General features: G+C 33.9%; 1 protein-coding gene across 1 annotated transcript; it reads right to left on the reverse strand.

The window, feature by feature from the left end:
* Positions 1-8,939: 8,939 nt before the first annotated feature.
* On the reverse strand, positions 8,940-20,730 carry LOC135200108 (transmembrane protein 170B-like). Its single transcript, XM_064228438.1, has 3 exons — positions 20,515-20,730; positions 17,313-17,635; positions 8,940-14,724 (listed from the first exon to the last, which is right to left on the reverse strand). The coding sequence occupies exons 2-3, from the start codon at positions 17,609-17,611 to the stop codon at positions 14,529-14,531; spliced, it is 495 nt and encodes a 164-aa protein (XP_064084508.1). The 5' UTR covers positions 17,612-17,635; positions 20,515-20,730; the 3' UTR covers positions 8,940-14,528.
* Between the last annotated feature and the right edge of the window lie 522 nt (positions 20,731-21,252).

Here is a 21,252-nt window from a genome sequence, read left to right on the forward strand (position 1 = left end):
TTACAACAGCTCTCCAAAGGGTTACAAATTGTTAAGGGAAAAGAATTTTTTGATACTGCCAAGTTACTCCACAGTCAAAAGGATTTTCTTGTCAAAAACTTTCGGGCCTGATTCTGAACAAAAACATTGTGATTTCCTAGTATATATAAAAAACAGATTTAAAACACTTGAGGCAGTTGATACAAAGGTAACGCTAATGGTGGATGAAATTCACATAAAGCCATATTTTGATTACAAATGTGGAAATATCGCTGGGGCAGCATTTGATACTGTTGAAGCTACAAGAAGTGCATATGTCTTTATGATTAGCAGTGCCAAGTCAAAATTTAGGGATGTTGTACACATCATTCCAGCAAAATGTATGAAAGCTGAAGTTCTCCATACCATTTGGAAGAAAGTTACTATTGTTGATTTTGGAGGAGACAGGTTTCCAGGATATATGTGTCATAACTGACAACAATGCCATTAATGGTAAAGCTTTATCAATGTTTGCCAAGCCACCAAAATTATCAATTGTATATCCACACCCAGTAGATAGTAGTAGACCACTCTTTTTCATGTTTGATTTCTTAACATGTTATTCTACTGTTGCAGACTACATAAAGATTATTCACACATGGTGGACAATAATGAATGTGCAGGCACCCAACAAGGAGGATAGAACAAAAAATATTTTTTATTCTACTCCATTAACTACTTCCACTGATGATGAAAAAATGAAATTCCTTAACAACTTTGGAAATTGGTTAGAGGCATGGGAAAAAATAGTCTATAGGTGGAAAACTCACACGTGAAACTTTCACGGCTCTAAAGCACACTACTCATGCCATTACAGAAATAGCTATACTCTGTTTTTTTCCATCTGTCCATCCGCCTGTGGTGTTTGCGTATGGTAACACTGCATCCCAGGCTTTAAATAGTTACGCTATGTGTAAGTTTTAGGTAAATAAAAGGATATCTGGGTGTACATTTGCAACTGAAAATTGTATTAATAATTTACTGTATGCGAATTACATCGTTAATATTCGAAATAGGATATTATATAAAGCCCGTGACGCAGTGTTACCATGCGCAAACACCACAGGCGGATGGACAAATGGAAAAAACAGAGTATAGTTACTGTACATCAGAGCTAAATATGAGGTATACGTATACTTTCTGCCAAATTTCAAACTGATAAAATCTAGATTTGGTCAGTATAGGCAACTTTCAGGTGGTAATTAAAAAATTTCTATTAGACAGATATTCGAGTATGAAAAAAAAGATTCGATTAATGTCAGTGTTGGAAAGGAATTTGATAATTAATGACAAGAAAATTGCACTAAGGGATTTTCAGACTAATTGGGAAGGACTGGAAAATATATCACATTCAGATTGGTCGAGGTTCAACAAAGGAAGATTTTGAAAAACGCAGGAATATCTTGCCAATAATAGTTTATGTAGCAGGCTATTGTTGCTATGCAGTTTTCAAAAAAATGAACTGTGATTGTTGCAAGGGCATGCTAACTTGCAACACTGAAAATGATGTGCATGAAAACTACAAGTATATTGATGATACAGCAGAGGCTTCCTGATGTAGCCAAATCCTGTAGTCACAAATATTGTTATGTACAGTTACATTGTGATTGACAAAATGGTCCAGAATGAGTCTGTTCACAAAATTGCTAATCAGAGAGTTGTGGGGATGTCTTGACTTACAACAAATTAGCTGATGATGAAGCACTACTTCCAATGGATTCATGTGATGCTGGTCATCATTCAGAAAAATAGAGAAAATGATAATATGGTCAGCAACTAATGTCCTTCTAAACAACTACTGCTCAAAACAAAACTATGTCCTCTCTGAAAATAAGCTTATGAACCAAGGGAACAAGAGAAAATTGCAAAAATAAGCTTATGAACCAAGGGAACAAGAGAAAATAGCAAAAATAAGCTTATGAACCAGAGGAAAAGAGAAAATTGCAAACATTGACAGTTAAAAAATAAAAAAAGAAACAAATATATCATATGCGTCAGGTAAAGAAAATACACAGTAAGATCAGGTGTGTGTTGGTAATTGTGGAAAAAAAATTGCATTTTAGTTCATTTAAAATTGCTAGAAATTTTTACTATTTTTGTTAATGGATTTTCTTTTAAAATAAAATCGTGTTAGAATGATTCTGGTTATTTACTAAGCCCAAACTAGACCACAGTAAGTTTAGCTGTTTAAGAAAGGGATGATTACCCTAAGCAGCAAGGTGGCAGAAGAAAACGATTTTTGTAGTAACAAAAAATTATTTTAAAAATTCAGCTCAAGAGGAGCGTTAAACTGAAAAAAATGAAGTTGTAACGCATTAATTAAGCCATGGAAAAGAAACAGAGAGAGGTTGTAGATGGTCAGTTGTCCCGTTAGCCTGAGGGCTTCGACCAAGTCGACCCACTCCGTTGACGTCAACCTCCCACTGACCAGGTCTTCTCCTCTAGTGGGCCTTGCAATACCCCTCCAATCTATAACTTCAAAATCACCCTCTATATCGTCACGATATTGCTACATTCTTATTCCCTCCTGAGCTTTTCGGAGATTCAGAGCCTGCCAGCAATAAGAACTACTCAACCTGTTCCAGTGGCAACTGTGAACCATATCAGGAGAGAAGCAAACATGCCTTCCCAAGAGATAAAAATCCTCGTCCATAATTTTTTTTTCATCTACGGAGCACATCCTTTTAGCGCGTCCACCTTCGAGGACTCTCGGTGAACAACAGTTGCTCTTATTAACGTCTTTCCTTTTCCTTTTCTGCTGCCTAATGTCTAACGTCTAAAATAACGACTATATCTTGGAACAAGCACTCTATCTTTTACCTAAGCATATACCAGTGAGCTCTATTTCCAGACTAAAGGATGATAAACAACAAATGCATAATTGTTCACTTAGCATTGTTTTTTTTTTAAATATAATTACTTTTTCATAAACTTAAAAATGAAATCCAAAATATAAAATTCAAAATGTACTTTGGAAATGAACACCCCGCCCAAAAAAAAGCCCTACTCATACGAATGAAAAAACAAATTGAAGGAAAGAAATTATATGTATATATAGATATATAATATATATATTATATATATATATATATAATATATATATAATATATATAATATCTAATAAAAGGAGCCCATAAAAACAACCAAAACCTATAGAGAAAAAAGTACTATATTTCAGAGACTGCTGTCCCTCCCCTCTCAGGTAGATGAATGAGAAAGTTTACAGAAGAGGGAGACAGCAGTCTCTGAAATATAGTACTTTTTTCTCTATATTTTGGTGTTTTTATGGGCTCCTTTTATTAGATGGAATTCTGTTGTTACAGAATATTTTTACCAGTCATAATATATATATATATATATTATATATATATATATATATATTATATTATATATATATATATATATATTAACTATCATCATCATATCTAACACCTAATAAAAAGTAGGCTTATTCCTGTGCAAGAAAGTCTCTCTCTCTCTCTCTCTCTCTCTCTCTCTCTCTCTCTCTCTCTCTCTCTCTCTCTCTCATAACCTTCCCTTTCCTTTGCCCGACAAACATTAGGCCTATTTCATGCACACGACGTGACGACGACAAATTCAATTAAATGCTCGTGTGTCTATTTCTCTGTTGACTAGTTTATCCCCTTGGCAATTATTCCTCTACTATATCTCGTGTTTACTATTATGTCCCCTAAGGAGTTCGTCTTAACTACAGATAGGTATAGGCCTAATTTCAATCTGATCACACTTAACTAGCCTGGTATGGTTTACTTGGCTTACGAATCGAACGAAAGATATAATTATGCACTTTAATTGACAGTATTCATATAAGCCTATATAGTTAATATATCTATCCACAATATTAAATGTAACCGGTAGGCTAAACGAAACTAGAGTCAAGATATTAAATACCTGAATCAACAGTGGCACTATCATACTGTGGTAAACATTGGTTCGATATGGCATCATCCTTCAGTTTCCTTGCATTTGCAGGGCAGTAGTTAAGCTTTTCAGGCCTGAGGTTTCTTGCATAATTGTTTTGTTGAAAATGAACCGAACACACACTTGCTTTTCTTTTTCTTTTGGTGTTCATATGGTTACTTCTGCAGATGTTCACCCACTTCCTACACATTTCGGGATCTTGAGGGAAACGACAAAAGCTACCCTTTTCACTTCGAACACTGTCCCTTTCTGCGTTACAGCATCCATAAATAGCACATATCACTATGGCTATAGCGTCCTAAATCCAAAAAAAAACCTCAAGCATTGTCAGATATTGGTGAAAACAACAGTTTAGTTGTTGCTTCTTCCCAGGGGAACCAGGTACTTAGCTTGCTAGTTGCTACCTTTCTCCGGGGCCGTCCACAGAGGAGGCAACCATGTGACGTCATGCGCGGGAAAGTTAAAAAATGAATCTGCGTAACTATTTACCTTACATTTTTTCTCGTTTTTGTTGCATTTCTTCTTTAGTTTATTTTTTTTAAATCATGGAAGAAGCACTACTTATTATTTTGTCCAATTACAAAAAACCATAAGGCTTATCATGAAATATATGTTTTATTAGAGTAATTTGGACATATGACAGCACGGAGCCTAACCCAAAGGCCCTGTAAATTTGTTGTGGATCTCAGAATTATGACTAGTTACTGATTAATTTAGAATTAGGTGAGCTGGTTTATGCCAACACAGACACTTTCCCACCATAATGGATGAAATTCCCACCCAACACATTTAGAAAGAATTAGGGGTTTGGTGGTAAATTATATTAAGCTAGCTTATGCCAGCACAGGTCGTTGCACAAGGTCACACAGAGATTATAAAGAAAGAGAGTTAAAGTTATTTAATGTGCAAAACTTTTTTTTTTTTTTTTAGAATTTAGCATTGAAAAAATGTAATTATTTTTTTTTTTTTTGTAACCCCCTCTCTTGGCGTCACTGCTTGGATACCCTGGTAGGTACTGGAAATTCTCAGAAAATTAGTAATTAACAACAGTTTGGAAGTCCATTTTTTTTTTCAAGAATAGGTTACAACCATATTTGTTTTAATTTACAGTTCTCTAAGTTAGTTTGGGTGGTGGCTTGAAGGAGGATGAAACCACCTGTGACCCCAGGCTACGCTTGGAGTCTGATCACTTTGGCAAGTTTCCACTTATTTAATTTCTAACTTTTTTTTCCCTCAAAGCAAAGTATCTTTCAGACTTGACATGCTTTTTAATAAAATTATGACTTTCCATTTCCTATAACCTTTTATCATGTATATCTTTCGTTTTCATCACACCTTTGGCATGGTATTCAATGCAGGGACATATTGAAAACATTATTTCTATTTATAGTAATTCAGGTACATTTCTACCACTTTCTCCATAAAGGTCATGCTAACATGTTTTAAGCATATGAATGACATTTTTGTTAATTTAAGTCTAGTCCTAGGATAATGCCTATCACATGTTTAAAACTATGATCAAGTATTTACCAACTGGCATTATCTTACCTCTCACTGTTAAGGCTAAAAAAATATTTGCTTTTAACGTGAAGGAATTACCTAGTTTTATGAATGAAATTAAATATTTTTACTGTACAAACTTAATGGCAATTATAATTGATGAACAGAAATTGATTCTAACATAAGACTGCTTTTACTTTTGTGTTCAATAGTTGCGACAATTTCATACATGGAATTATGCCACCTGTATTTGTTTCCTACAGAAGACTGCAACACTGGTACTCTTAGGTTTATTTTATTTAAATTTGTGCCAGACTTCACTGCATTACCTGGATCATTTCCTTTACAAACAGGTATCCAACAAAATTTATCACTTCATACATGCTTCACATAATTTATGGAAGGAGTATTTGATCTGTTCGACAGGGAAGTTTTGAACAGTAATTTTTCTGTACTTCTGTGGACCTTCTAGACTCACTGAAAATTATAAAATTTCACTGGTTTATTTTCAATAGCCTTGACAGCAGAGAAGAGGGCACTCAATCAAGCTATAATTTTTTTTTAACTGAATATTTATTATTACTGTTCATATTATTACAGACCAAAAACTAGATATAAATTTAAGACACCAAAATGAAAGTCTCGGTGCAATTAACACTTTATTTACATCAACCGATGTACAGATCAGGTAATTATCTACAACCTATTTACATAGAAAATTACAAAAATTACATACTCCAAATATGCACACCTTATGCCTCATTATTCGCAAATAATACTGAGCAGCTACCAAAACTGAAGCACTAGCTTACAAAACAAGTACAAGTGCAACCCCGCACACACGAAACGCACACATGAAGCAACTTGAACCAATAGTGCTGAGCTGTACAGTCTTAAGGAATCAGGAGATATTTTTCTGTCCTGTAGAGCTCAGGAAGGAAAGTATCAAACGTAGCCCTTACACCTATAAATGCAAACATCCCTCTCCTGCAATAGATATGGAATCGTGACTGAATATAATAAGAGCATTTTCCACTCACAAAGTTAAAATGTTTTAAATATAATTTTCATGTATTACTGAAGCCGCTGCACAATTTTATACAACCTTTAGTTACAACCTAAAAATTACCAGTTATTGGTTGCACTACACATCACTACCAAACAGGAGAATTATAATGAAAGTAAACTTACCTATGGATTTACAAAGTACTCCAAGATGGAATACAGAAGAGACAATTTGGTTTCATGAAAAACAATTGGAATGACTGCTTTTGAGTAACGCAAATAAAAGTTATTAATAAATAAATATTCTAGAAGTTTTTTTTCAGTCACTACTATTGCTGCAAAGGTAAGGAACACCAAAGATATGATTTTTATTGTAACATGTGATATATGCATAGTATTTAGTTTCAGATGCAGTAATAACTACTAAACTGTTACTTCATTTTTGCCACTTTTGCACTCTCCTTCCCTCACAGTACTAAATTAATTTTTTGATTCTTCAGCAACTCAAATACTGCATTAGTGTTAAAAAATAAACGCTATAATGAAAGATCTATTACTTCAGTAAAAAGCTGAAAGAAGCACCTTGCCTTTAAATTTTCAAAATGCAATACAACCTATTTAAACTTTAAATAATAATAATGAAAAAGTTGACACCACTACACAGTACACAGATAATTCAATTTAGAAAAAAACTGAGTTTACTGTAATTTCCCCCCCCCCAAAAAGGAAAAAAAAAAAAAAGGACAAAAGGCAATGGAATTTCTAGACCTTGTCTACTGAATATTCTAGGTTCAGAATTCCCATTACAATAATTCACTGGCCCTTTGTTAGTCAATATTCTTTCATCTCTACATTTCAAATTCTGCATAACAGTTTAAGAAAATAACACAAGCCCTTACAGGGTGTTATGATGGATTAAATGTTACATACTGTACCTATAGAACAGTATTATTTGGGAGAAATTGTAAGGGATTCAACAAAGAAGCACAATGTTTTTCATGAGGCAATTTTCTTCCTAAATTCTTCAACAAAGCTGTATCAATCAAACAGAGGCTTGCATGAAGGATCAAGAGAAGAAGTGAGCATTGGATTCATAAAATTTGTCTTAAAAAACATCTGGTTGTGCTGAACTGTACATTATTTGCAAACATAGTTAGCTCTTGGCCCAGAAACCGCAATTATACATATGTCAATAAACAAGTAGTACAATGGTACTCCCATCATTGGAAATGGATACAAAAATTTTATCTCAAGCACAATGAAAAATATTTCAGATTTTTGATACAGTAGGTATATATGTATTATTACACAAAAATGAAATGTTAAGACTATACTTCTGTGTCAGATCATTGGTTATTAAATCCCATAATAAATACCCTGCCCAACTTATCAATTTATATTGGCTCAAAATCACTTCTGCTTAAATCTTCCTGAAGTAAGTTACGAAATCAAGCGACTAGCAGGAAATATGTAACCCTCAACATTCGAAGATTACTTCTGTAACAATTCCCGTGGGCAAATCGTTTATTTGCTATTCAGTCTAAAATTAATCATTTTCACTGTTAAGAAAACCACAAACATAACTACTCTAGAAAACTGCCCAGTTCTGGTATGTAATTATTTACATGAATCAACACAAAATGATAATAGTTCATAGCCACTGAAATAGTAAAATGTATTATAACCTTCCCAATGACTGCAAAATGAAGATCTTCCAACAAAATTCAATGAAAATTAGAACGTCACCAGCAAACTAGGCATCTCAAAAGATATGATAGCAGCATCCAAATACAAGAAGAAACTCCAGGAGTAAAATACAGAAAGCATTTGTCAAGTTCACCTTCAAATAATCCATACTACATATTCTGCAATGCAGAACAATGAAGCACTCATTTTCACACCCCCTTGTAAGCCCAGAAGCAAAAATCCCTAAATGGTTAAACTAAGCTAATTAACAATGATAATTATGACCCTGGGTCAGTACAAAAATGATGGTAAGCTAAAATAAAAACTTTCACAAATAAGAAAAGCTTTAAAATTTCATGATACTGGATTTTCAAAGAAAACCTTTCAAAAACATTTAGAAAACAAGATAAAAGGCTTCCATGTTTCCACACTTGAGAGAGCTTTCAACAAGAAAACAAATACAAAACTGGTAAACTTTGAAAGCTTTGTGAAAAAAAAAATCACATAAAAGCACCATATATAAATACAATTCTTAAATGCTTGAATTTAGACATTAACTCATAAGCAAGAGAAAGTGTTTAAAAATAGAAAAGTTGAGATAAAATTCAGCCTTCAAACTTCAAAACAAATATTATTGTTCTTTGGACTTTCAGATCAAACTAACTATTAACTTTTATTTACCTTTTCTTCAAGGAAAAACAAAGAGAATTGCAGCCCAAAGTATTTTACAAAGATCTATACAAGGGAATAATAGCTTACAGAGCTTAGTAACAATTCTTAATATATGAATATAAATTCTTAGAATATTTGTAACAAAAATAAATGTAACATTTGTCTTCTAAATCCTAGTTTAAAGGATGACTTTGATACCATAATCAAGGCTGATGACTGAAAAAAGTTCCGGTAGTAAAAACCTTCTAAAACTATGAAAGAGCTTCTGGCTGACTTACCTACAAGAATAAATCAGGCTTGAAAATGACATCAACTTCTTCAGTCTAAAACATTCAAGTTACTTATACACACACTTGCGCACATATCCACATAGGGTCATACTCCAGTGTACTGTTTCTTGTACCATGTCTCATAAATACTGCAATTTCCCTTTAAGATACTGTCTAAGTATGCCAAGGATGCAAACGTTGCAAAATTCACATCAGTGGCTGAAAAGCCATATAAATTTTTTCTTTACTACCCACTGATATCAGTTTAAATTAACTGCAAATAACTCTGGATTTAAAATAAAAACCTTTCCACTTAATAACTTTTTTATATTATATGAATATGCCTTTGCTCCTACCAGGTACATGTACTGTAAAAACATAAAAGCAACAAATATACGTATGCTTATTCTAGATAATAATCTTAACCTTTTTATTTTCTGACTGATGTAAAAGTAGGTAAATTCTTTTTCAACCAATGGATTCTGACATCAAAAGAATGACATTGGTAATAGATTTTTGGCTAGTAATTTCAACTTGTCACCCTGAATTTTTATTTTTGTTGTTTTCCTCCTGAACACTGTAAAATAGAGAATCACTACTCAGCTTCAAAATGAAACCAAAACCAGCATTATACCATGTAAAGTTGCATCACAGAAAGTACTGTAAGTAAAACATCATGAATGTGATTTGTCAGAGACATGTTCATTTAAATCATATTCACCAAAGGAAAATTTCAACATAAAATACAAGATAGAATATAAGCAGTCTGTACAGTCAAGACATTACTGATAGTATTTCTTTTTGATATCCAAGTAACTAATAATTCATCATCTAGATATGGGAATCAAAAGAACATCTTATGTATGCCCTGTACTGCCAAGAAAAAGGTGCTGAATGTTCACTCAATGTAATCTCCCTACAGCAATGGAATCACAAGTTGCTAACACCTTTCATGAGACATGCACAAAACATAAGAAGATTGTTGTTCTATAGAAAAAGAATGAATATGAAAGAAAATCGGGGTGCAACATAACAAGAAAAAAACCATTTATCAGCATTCATTTTTCTTCCATAACAAAATAATACATAAGAGCAGCCCAGCATTAAATACTTTAAATACACTGTCAATAAATAATTGTCTCATTTATGAAGTATTTACAACGTTATTTTAAGTGCCAAATATTCATCACTGAAATCGCTACCTAATCATTCTGTACCTAACATGCAAGCGGAAGACAATCTCCACTCATCTCTCAACACTTTGCCCTGAAATGTTCATTTTAATCAGGGGGGTTCTTTTGCTATTAAACACCTACATCCTTACAGTACATTTTCATCTGTTTTTGAGACATTAACATAAATTTTAAAAATTTTTCATAAGGATGAACAAAAATACTTTTCAAATTACTAAGCCCGATTTTTAATAAAATTATAATTCAGTCCTATTTCTATAGTATCTTTCATTTCTATTGTTTGTTTTCCCACTTTTGGTATAGTGTTCCATGTAGGTACCTACTTATGGAATACATTAAGTTCTACTTCCAAATAATTTTGGTAAACTCAATCCACTTTCTACACAAAAGTTAGGTAAATATGTTTCAGATATGTTTACAGCAGATGTTTTTGTTAAACTACCTGAACATCAATTTTTCCATATATGTACTACTATTACTTAGTCGGTGAAGCTTACTTTCTCTATTTTTTTCTACAAACCAACTGTCAAGAATACAGTAATGTGTTTCCAGTCTTACAGTACAGTATGTAACACAAGGGCAATAATTATAATACATTAAGCTTTTACCAAATGGTGTTACATATGTTCAAACTACGATTTAACGATTAAAGTTCCAAATACCCAACTTAGCAAAGACACTCCCTTCTTTCCACCTATGTTGGAAGGCCTCTAACCATACTGAATAACAAAAAATCTATGTATTTAAGTTACAATTGTTATCTTCCAAGCAAATCATTTACCAAAGCAAACATCAGACATGTACCTCAAAGCAAAATCATAGAAAATATTGACTACTTGCATACATTTCCAATAAGATCTGTTTATACTTAAAACATTCCAAACACGCTCACTGCACCTAGTCTGCGGGGAAACTTCCCCGCACAGTCCACGACTATCTAATAAATGGTCCTCACATTTTCAAATTATTACTTTCCTAAAGTGCACTCAAACAAATGTTTGGAACAAAATAAAAACCTAGATGCACCATCAAGACCATGTTTTGTTATTATGGAAACCTGTGCTTTCTGGCCCAATGCAGGGCAAGTATGCTTATGCTGAAGTTTACGACAATGGGACTAACTTATATCCATTGCCGAACTATTTGTTTCATGTTATGAGAAGTCAATAATGTATAAAAAGACTGGTCAGCTATAACTAACTTTGTAAGTAAAACTGCACCATAAACACATGACCACTCTCTTGACAGTCGAGTATGACAACCATAAAAAATGATGTGTTGTATCCCTTACAACAAGCTCTACATTTACAATAAAACAGCCACAAGTAAATGTCCAAGGTGTATTCCTTAAAAAATTTTATACTGTATTCTGTACTTAAATCATTGTTTTATTCATATCATAAAACTCAACTTCAGGTTGAAAATTTCAATAAAAACTGAAATTGCTCACTCAGAAGTATAACTACCAGAGGCTAAAGCTAAGTAGTGACCCCTGTATACCCCAAACAACAGGTGATTGAAAACAATGACTGGCTGGATATCTTGCAAAACAAAAGTTATTTACTCTACAATAATGGGTTCTGCAATTCTATGAACTGCCTACATGTGGTCTTTAAAACTCAGCGGGGCAAGGGATATCAGTTTTCTCATTCCAATGGTCTTTGCATGAAGCCTAATTACAGAACCTTGCTTCACATAACCCACTTATCAGCAAATCCTTGTACAAACAATCTTCTACAGGAGAATACAGATGACAGTAAGACATGGAATGCACTACGAGCAACATTAAAGTCTTTGTAGTTTTTCTCTGGCCTCCCAATGTTACCTGTTTCCAATATTACCATTTAAAGCACTTCACTGACATTATGTTTTAATAAATGTAATATTCTAGATTTATTTTTCTCTGCTACACTTATTTCTTAAACTATATTTATTTATTATCTACATTTAGTATTACCCAAAGTGCAACACAGCCCATAAAGTGAGCAGTATCCAAGATGAAGGTAGTAATCACCAATGCAACTATACTAAACAAGCAACCTCAGTTCACAAGTGACAAATTCAACCTTCAGTTGAAACAAGTATGAAGTGCAAGTCCTCAAATGGAATGTTCATTATTAACATATTTAACACAAAATAAGCAACAAAAATATTAGAGAAAATTAAGACCACTTGTTCTACAGCTATTTATACTGTACAACGAAAAATTAAATTAAATAAAAAAGAAAGACACGTGCAAGAGGGCTATATTTCCTCTTTCAACTTTAGCTATGAAATTAGAATCAAATGGGTTCATCCTCTACCTATGTATGACTTACTATTATTAGTAAAATGGTTGGTAAACTGATGACAAAAATCTGATTGCATGAAATGAGATCACATTTTTATAGGGTAAATTGGAAGCAAACAAAACCTGCCACAGATATAAATTCATTTTTTGATAGAGTCTTTGGTGTCCATTTCATTGACAATCATTATCATCTTACAATTCTCTGAGGTGAGCAAAAAAAGATTCCTGAACAATCAATAAAAAATCTGCAACCACACTCACCTTCTGGGATAAGGACCAGCCACTAAGGTGCCCACAAAATTATGCAAGATCAGGGTAGCACTCTTGCAAAGAACTCCTAGCAACTTTTACCAGTAGGAACTAAAATACAGGGAGCATCATCACCTTAAATTCAAAAAATCTAAATGCTCTGAAATTACTAAGACTGCACCAGTAACTTCAACATCTATGTAGTATGTTTCTACCTGATGGTGCTGAGGTCTACGTTATTCACAGATAATACAAATGTATATAAATCTAGTCTAAACAAAGTATGGAAAAGGTTTGCTTCCATACATAAAATTTTTGCTGAAAGTTTGCTTCCTGTGACTGTCCTATATCCAACTCTAAATTAGGATGCACTAACATGGTGAGCTTGGGGTCAAAATGAATCCTAACATAAGGTGACCTGAGTGATGAGTATTTTTTTTTTAAGAAAAAAAAAAAAGAAGAACCACCACAATAAGGATGCACTTAATGGGGAGAATTATTTTTAACTACAGGTACATGGCCAGCACACTGAATTCCTGCAAAAAAGCAGTGTGTTCTCCAAGAACCTACTATGTAAGATATTTTCCACTGAAATAAAACCAGGAAGATTTTACCATATATTCAGTCAAAAGTTGTGAATGACAAGAGATTGTACTGCCTTCCATTCACTTATATAAAAACTGAAACCTATACCCAACATTCTACGATCTAAAATTGAAAGGTCAGTTTATAACACATTAAAGGGAGTTCAGAAAAGTAATTCCTTCTTTCCTGTTCTTACTGTGCCAAACTAAAATTCTAATTTTATACAGCAATTTTTCTTTACAGTTCTTAACTCGCAAAATATTGGGCTTTTTAACTCAACAAACATTTATATTCCCTTCTTTTCTTGAAGTACACCTTTACTATTTTAGGTTTAACAGATTAAATTAAACAATTAATATAAATTTAAAACAATTTCACCTAAATGCATCAAAAGAGCATTAAAAAAAAAACATTCTCCTATTAAAAAATGTGAAAGTGAGAGGTATGGAGTACATTAAAAAATTAAACTTCTTTGCTTTTCATATCCTCATTCCAATAACTTAATTCAATAACAATGAACATATTGCACCACCAATGTACAGATACCAATCAAAAGGCCTAAATCTGGACTGAATTGAAGACACAAGGTGCGCTCTATTCAATACTTGAGGTTGCTGACCCTCTGTGACCTTTATTCAAAGTTATCTGCTGTCATAACAACAATATATTAACTATTAGAATATAAATATTTAGGAAAGGTTTGCAACCTAAGCTTGAATTCTTGTCAAAAGAACGTACCTTTAGGACACTTTGCTTAAGGAAAGTCATACAGACCTATCCTGTTTTACTGGGCACCTTGGATATGCTGCGTTTGATGCTGGGCATCTCACTGTGAAACCTGACATCATTAAGGATAAGAGTTAGACATGGAATTGTAATAATAGCTAAATGGAAGCAACTTTTCAACGGTTATGATTTTGCATTATTTATTGGCATGCAAAATCTAAGTAAAATGTTTCTTCACTAGAAGTTGTCTTCAACAGTACTGTCTTCTTTCTACAATCAGTTTAAAAGTTTCCTAAAAGGGTTATGTTGAAAACACCATCAAACAGTAGCCATCCAATGTACACTGAAATGTCTTGAAACCTGAAATCAATTCATTCTTTCCATACACAACTCTTAGAGAGTTGGCATGACTCTTGAAAATGAGAAGAATATGACAAGTGCTGTCTGTGATATGCCACATATCATGGCATGGATTGGCTGAAGGACAAACTTAGCTTGGTATAGTACATATCCAACAGCTGCACTTGTAGCTGCACAGGTGACAAAAGTAGTGCACATTCCTATGAATATGATACAAGCTGCAGAAAACCTGAAAAATAAAGAAGTTGAGGAATTACAAGACTTAACAAGCACTGCAATCAAAAACAAATACGTACTTTATATGACCCCATCTACATGTGGAATCATTGTCCACATCTCCACAACTTTGTTAAAAGTTTTGACAACAGACTTTCCCTTTTGTCCAGTGCACTTGCTTCTAGACATTCTATCTGGTTTAAATCTTTACCGATTTCCTTTTCCCATGATTTGTTTTGTCCCTTGCAACTGTTCTCTGTCTTGCTACTTGTGGCTATTACTTTTCCACCTAAATGTTCCTCTGCATTTCTCACTGCATGACCAAAACATCTAAATCTGTTCCCTCACTGATATATACATACCCAAAGGCCTAGATGCTCGTGAAGGGAATTTCAGTACCCATAACCGGGCTATGTTTAAGAACGGCCAATTTAAAAGAAAAACTAAAAAAAACTCATCAATGGAAAGAGGAAGATATGTACATTCACATGGTATAAGAAAAAAAATATAAAAAAATTACAAATTTTTAATCAATTTGTATTTTTCATATGCAGATCAAACCTTCAGTCTTAACAATAGGATAAATCTTCTTGCGCCAGCTGGAAACCGGTTATAACAATCAAAGATTGTACAACAAGGAATCTGTGGGATCCGGCAATTCATGCGTACACGAAGTGGAAGCTGGTCGTCAACCAAGCACAGTACCTCGTAATGCATTAGTCTTGCCTTCAACAGGATGTTGTAAATGAATATTTTCCACCTCTTGGGGCCTCTTTTCCCTATGACAGTCATGAAAAATACACTAATTTTACAGAGTTACAAGTGTTCTTTCTAATATTTTTTTCATTTTATTTTGTCAAATTAAAATTACAGCTCAAACAATATCATAAAAGATGAGAAATAAAACCGGAAACAAATTCCTAGCATATTTATTGAAAAATATTTATGACACATCCTTGGAGGGGAATTTGTGACGACATTTCCCCCTTACTACCTCGAGTAGGACCGAGGGCTTCTCAGTTTATCCACACTCTTATAGGATGATCTGAAGAGCTGCCAATAGTGGTAGTAGTATATGGAAATAGGAACATTTTTCCCGCAAACTTCGTTCAAACTGTATGGCGCCAAATCTTGATCGTATATCTACGATAACCGTCCACTACCCTGAAGCTATATGTGATTGTATCTATACAACACTTGAGCTGTAGGGGTTAAAGTAAATGAACTAAAAACTACAATATCAATGGGTTGTAGCAGCCAAAGCATTGCGACAGACCAAATGTGTACTACACACCAACCAAAGCAAAGCCTTTGACTCTTTATAGTGGAATCTTATTTTACTTCTTTTTCCTCTCCAAATTTTCCTAGCCACAATAAGAGTGCGCCTTGTAAGCCTCAAAATACAGTAATGGTTTGTGTATCTTTTTTCTCTTATAACCACTAGTCAAATTCAACAGTGTTATCAATGGCAGTTACTCTTTTCTCTGACTTACAAAACCCAATTATAAATGTTAACAGTGAATATGTCTATAATTATTAACTTACCACTGTAAATTATCCACTAATAACATAAAATTTTGTCTTGGACAGATACTCCACATGATATATAATGATATAAACAGAAAACACCACATGACTTGATAAGATTAAACAGATACAATAAGAAATAGATGTGTTCATTCACTACCCCCTGTTATTCCAGTGATACTGAGGTTATACAAGGCTTCCACCAATCATTTGATTTGATTTCATTTATATATATTTTTGGCATTATGCCAAGCACTCGGGCAACTAAGACCATTCAGCGCTGAAACAGAAATTGACAGTAAAAGGTTTGAAAGGTGTTACAGGAGGAAAACCTCACAGTTGCACTACAAAACAATTGTTAGGAGAGGGTGGACAGTAAGATAGAAAAGAGAATATGAACGGAGGTACAGTAAAAGGAATGAAAGTAGTTGCAGCTAGGGGCCGAAGGGACGCTGCAAAGAACCTTAAGTAATGCCCAAATTACACCGAATGAGGTGCACTGATGGCACTACCCCCTATGGGCCCACCAGTGAAGGAAGTCTCCAAGAGTAAAACGTGTGGCTAACTATAACTAGATGTTAAGGCAAAAGTGTACTACAGTGGTCCCCCCATATTCGCGGGGGATGCGTACCAGACCCCCCCGTGAATAGTTAGAATCCGCGAATATTTGGAACCCCTATGAATATGCTAAAATCAGCCTATTTTGTTAGTTAAAACTCTAGAAAAACCCAATAAAAATTTTCATACTTGGTTTTTTTAATCGTTTTATCACAAAAAGTGCATTTTATGATGAAATTCATCAAAAAAACCAGGAATTTGTGAATATTTATCATAGAAAAATACCGCGAATGCGCGAATTTTCCGCGAATAATGCAGGGAAACGTTCCCCAGAGAAATCCGCGAATGTGTGAGTCCGCAAATCTGGAGAACACGAATACGGGGGGTCCACTGTATACAGAAACTGTTTATAATATGGGTACAGTAATTTCAATTCTGCACCACAGCAAATCTTTACTGTCACTTTTGAAGTCATCAGAAGTATAGCATTAAGACCAATGTTACTTATTTCCTTACCTCCCATATTTATGTTTTCTCAGCATAAGAAAGGCGATGATGCTGGATACAATGTGAATGAAGAGAGTTGAAAAGAAACCCCAGAGGAATATGGCTTGCCATAGTTCAGGAAAGGTTTCTAGAGGATGGTTAGACCACACCTCAGCATATGCTATCTCATCGTGCTGTGTGCTGTATGCTACTACAGCTTCTGATTCTCTGATAAGGCCTAAACCTCCCAAAAGCCCCAACCAGAACGCCAGAGCTGTAAATGCCTCCAATAGTACCACGCCTGGACACCACCATCCCTGAGGGCGCATCTTCCTTCTCCTACATTCTAGGATCTGTAAGATAAACATCATAAAGTTTCATTTTCAAATTTGCCTTAAACATTACAAAATGAGACCACATTTTAATTATTAAGCTTATTTCCAAGACAGCAAGATAAAACATTTTTTCAGATGATACTTACAACAAGTAAATCACATCATCTTTAAAATTTCTGGGCTATTTTTACGCCTTTGACAAACCCTTTTTGCTCTTTAAAATGATTCAAAAGGTAAAACAGCATATCACACATTAAGTTTAATGCCTTCTATTCAAAGCTATATTCTTTATTCACAGTGACATTCTTTTAATCAAAAGCTTTTCATTTAGTAATATGAGCTCTTAATTTCTGCTTACTGTGTCTTTTCTCATTTTTTCAACAATACAGAAGAGTACTCGGATCTGTTCTTTAAATGAATATTGTAAATCTTTACAAAACACATCTTCAAAACTATCAACTCTACGCCACCACCCTCAACCACATCCTACCAACCTGAATGTGAGCATACACCCATTAGGTGGTCGAGCTGCTAGATAATTAAATATTTTTATTTCTCACAATGTCAAAACCCTAAGAAACTAATACATACCACCAGTGAAATATAAAATAAAACAGCATTGGCTACAAATCTCACAGACCTTTCAGGTCAGAAAATCTATTTTTCTATAACAATTTTTTTCTGTAAAAACCCATCAATCATATAGCCCATTAATAATGGTCTTCAAATGCTCTATACTACATTACAGTCAATGAAATATTAATGCATTGCACAGTTTATGTAATAACTCATCTAATTTTAGGCTGTCATGCTTAATTTGTGAGTAAATAGTGATGGTAGGCTATGCATGCTTGGTGTTAATTACTAGTGTTTTGATAATAAAAATAACTGTTTTAGTTATAGAGATGACCTCTACAACTGTGAAGAAATGCTTGACTGGTAGGAAGCTGGAGTAAACAAACTCAAGAAATTTCTGTATAAAAGAGATGAAGATTAAGTGACTAATCATCACTCACCACAAACATCTTGTTTCATCTCGAACTCTAAGCAGTGGTTCACCCCCCACTGTTGCTGACAATACAACCATTTTTATAATTCTTCATCCAAAACTCAGATGCATAAACAATGGGCCAAATATCTTGCATGGAGACCATGTGGATAACCTAACTCACATAAACCAAAAACACTACCTAAAAAGGTAGATCGCATTGACTTTTCTGCATAAACAATAAGCTAAGCTCATGCTGCCTACTGATATTAACCACTCTACAACTATTCTAACACAAAACTCCTCATCAAGAGGCAGCATACTACTATGTAAAATTTATGCTAGGTTAACCTATCCTTCGAATACCTAGTTTAGGCTATATAAAGTGTTAGGCTTTGGCTATGATGGTAATAACTGAATGTAAGCTGTCTTGCCTCAAACTGCTCATCTGTCTGATCCTATACATGATGAATAGGCCAACAGCTCCTGACAAAACAAAAGTGAACATATTCCTAAAGACTACTAAATACTTGGAAAACCTGGTGGACTTGGCTACCTCACCTCACATCAACAAGCCCAAGTGCTTGAATTTAAAAAGAGCACACAATATAACAATTTTTTAATTACTTAACAGTAATGAACTAAATAGCTACTTAACAAATTTTAATGAAAGGTTTCTCTTCTGTCATAATCTTTGCAAATTGTTATTAGCCTAGCCTATGAAATATTCCTGTGAATATACAAATTAAAATTGCAATGATTTATGGTAGCAATGGTCAGATTAGGTAGGTATGGTAAATGACCGAGTGGTGACTTAGCGGCATCTCTCCTGGAGCGCGGCCACCTTCCAAAAAAAAGTACTTGAATTCGCTGCCATGAGCACCAGTCAAGAGTTGTGGGCCATCCAGGAAGCACAAAAGAGATCTCCACGCTCCAATCTAAGTGTGTTTTCGGTAATTCTATACACTCCTAAATTACGAAATAATGGCATAATTCAAGCGCATTTTCGGGAAGTGGCCACGTTCCGAGAGAATTGGCCGCTATATCATTGCTCGTTCGTTTACCCTAGAACCCAGTAAGGTTAAGAAGTTCAGGTTATTGCATCTCTCTTGAAAAAGGATTTTTTCTACCTAGCTCTAGTTACTTTCATGTTGTAGCTAGGCTATCTACCTATTTTTCAAATTTGTGTACGGAGACTTTATTCCTGGAAATAAACAGGCATAATATATATATTAATATATATATGTATATAGATATATAATATATATATATATATATATCTATATATATATATATATATTTATATATAATATATGGGGATACAATCCACAATGAAGTAAAATCCTCTTGTAGATTAAAATATATATTTTTGTACAGGATTAAAGCTTTCGACCATCAACTGTGGTCTTGTTCACTAAAATGTTAGAGGTACGACATAGCTAGTACCTGGTTTTCTGCATATATACCTATATATATATATATATATATATATATATATATATATATATATATATATATATACTATATATATATATATATAGGCTACATATACATCTTACATATATATATTATATATATATATATATATATATTATACGTAGTTTGTTGAATTTAGGGAGCAGTATGGAAAGCGAGTACCAAAACATAGGTAGAAGTAAATTATTAGTCAAACAAAGACAAGAGCCATAAGAAAAAGCAAAGAAACTATCGGGGAAAATTATCCCTCTGGCAAAAACACTGTACAATGTATTTACACAATTTCATCAATTACGCTACATTAGATCTTGGGTAACTCCTAAAGACAAGGTCTAGCTACTAGGTAGGTCAAACCGAAGTAGTCTAAGGTTAAGGATAAAAAGGGCCAGCTTCAGAAGCAAATGCACGGCAGGCCGACGAAGAGTCAACTCACCAGTCCACAACCAACACTACGGCTGGTACGAAGACGTCTTTTTCAGAACTTCAAGTCACGCTACAGGAATGGAGCGCAGATCTTGGGCGTGGATTAATCATGAAAGTCGGATGTCATGCTGAACTGCACAAACTACTACTACACACATACGTGACGTCTCCCGAACTTATCAATAAACAAACACTGTTGCCACAACACCTTCTGGCATATGAAAACAGGCGTTTCTCCCTCATAACAGAAGGCAACCTAGTTCCACCACATGAAATCAGAAAAATAATGCTAACAGATAGCCATCTTAATAAGAATGGAGAACTAACGAAATCAATTTTTTCCGGTTACCGAAAGTACGAATTACGATAATACTAATTACATTATTCTGGTAATAATGTAAACTCTGTTGTTGAATAGTTGAAAGAAAACTTGTGTTGCTCCTCAGGGAAACCTTAGGGTCGTTTCTTTAGTTGACAAACAGTAAATTTAAAACTTCTTCAGTAATATATCCAGTAATATTAAAGAAAGTAAAAAAAGTATTTAAACTAACATTTATTCATATATTTTTGAGGCGATATTTTATACATTAATTATTATATTTCAGAAAATATGTGATTCGTTAAGCTAAGTCTATACCGAACAGCTTCTCGTTCACCTGAAGAACAAGCCCTTTAAAGAAGGTGTTCATTTTATCTTTATTAAAGTCCCATAGGAATTCGAGCAGAGATATTTCAATGAATAACTGTC

This window comes from Macrobrachium nipponense, chromosome 26 (genome assembly GCF_015104395.2).
Source record: "Macrobrachium nipponense isolate FS-2020 chromosome 26, ASM1510439v2, whole genome shotgun sequence".
Lineage (NCBI taxonomy): Eukaryota > Metazoa > Arthropoda > Malacostraca > Decapoda > Palaemonidae > Macrobrachium > Macrobrachium nipponense.

Bases quoted from the DNA above. Each gene is read 5' to 3' on its own strand.
- LOC135200108 (XM_064228438.1), bottom strand. From the start codon at position 17,611: ATGCGCCCTCAGGGATGGTGGTGTCCAGGCGTGGTACTATTGGAGGCA. The intron at 14,725-17,312 runs GTAAGGAAATAA...TTTATTTTTCAG, and splicing joins AGAAAACATAAATATGGGAG to GTTTTCTGCAGCTTGTATCA.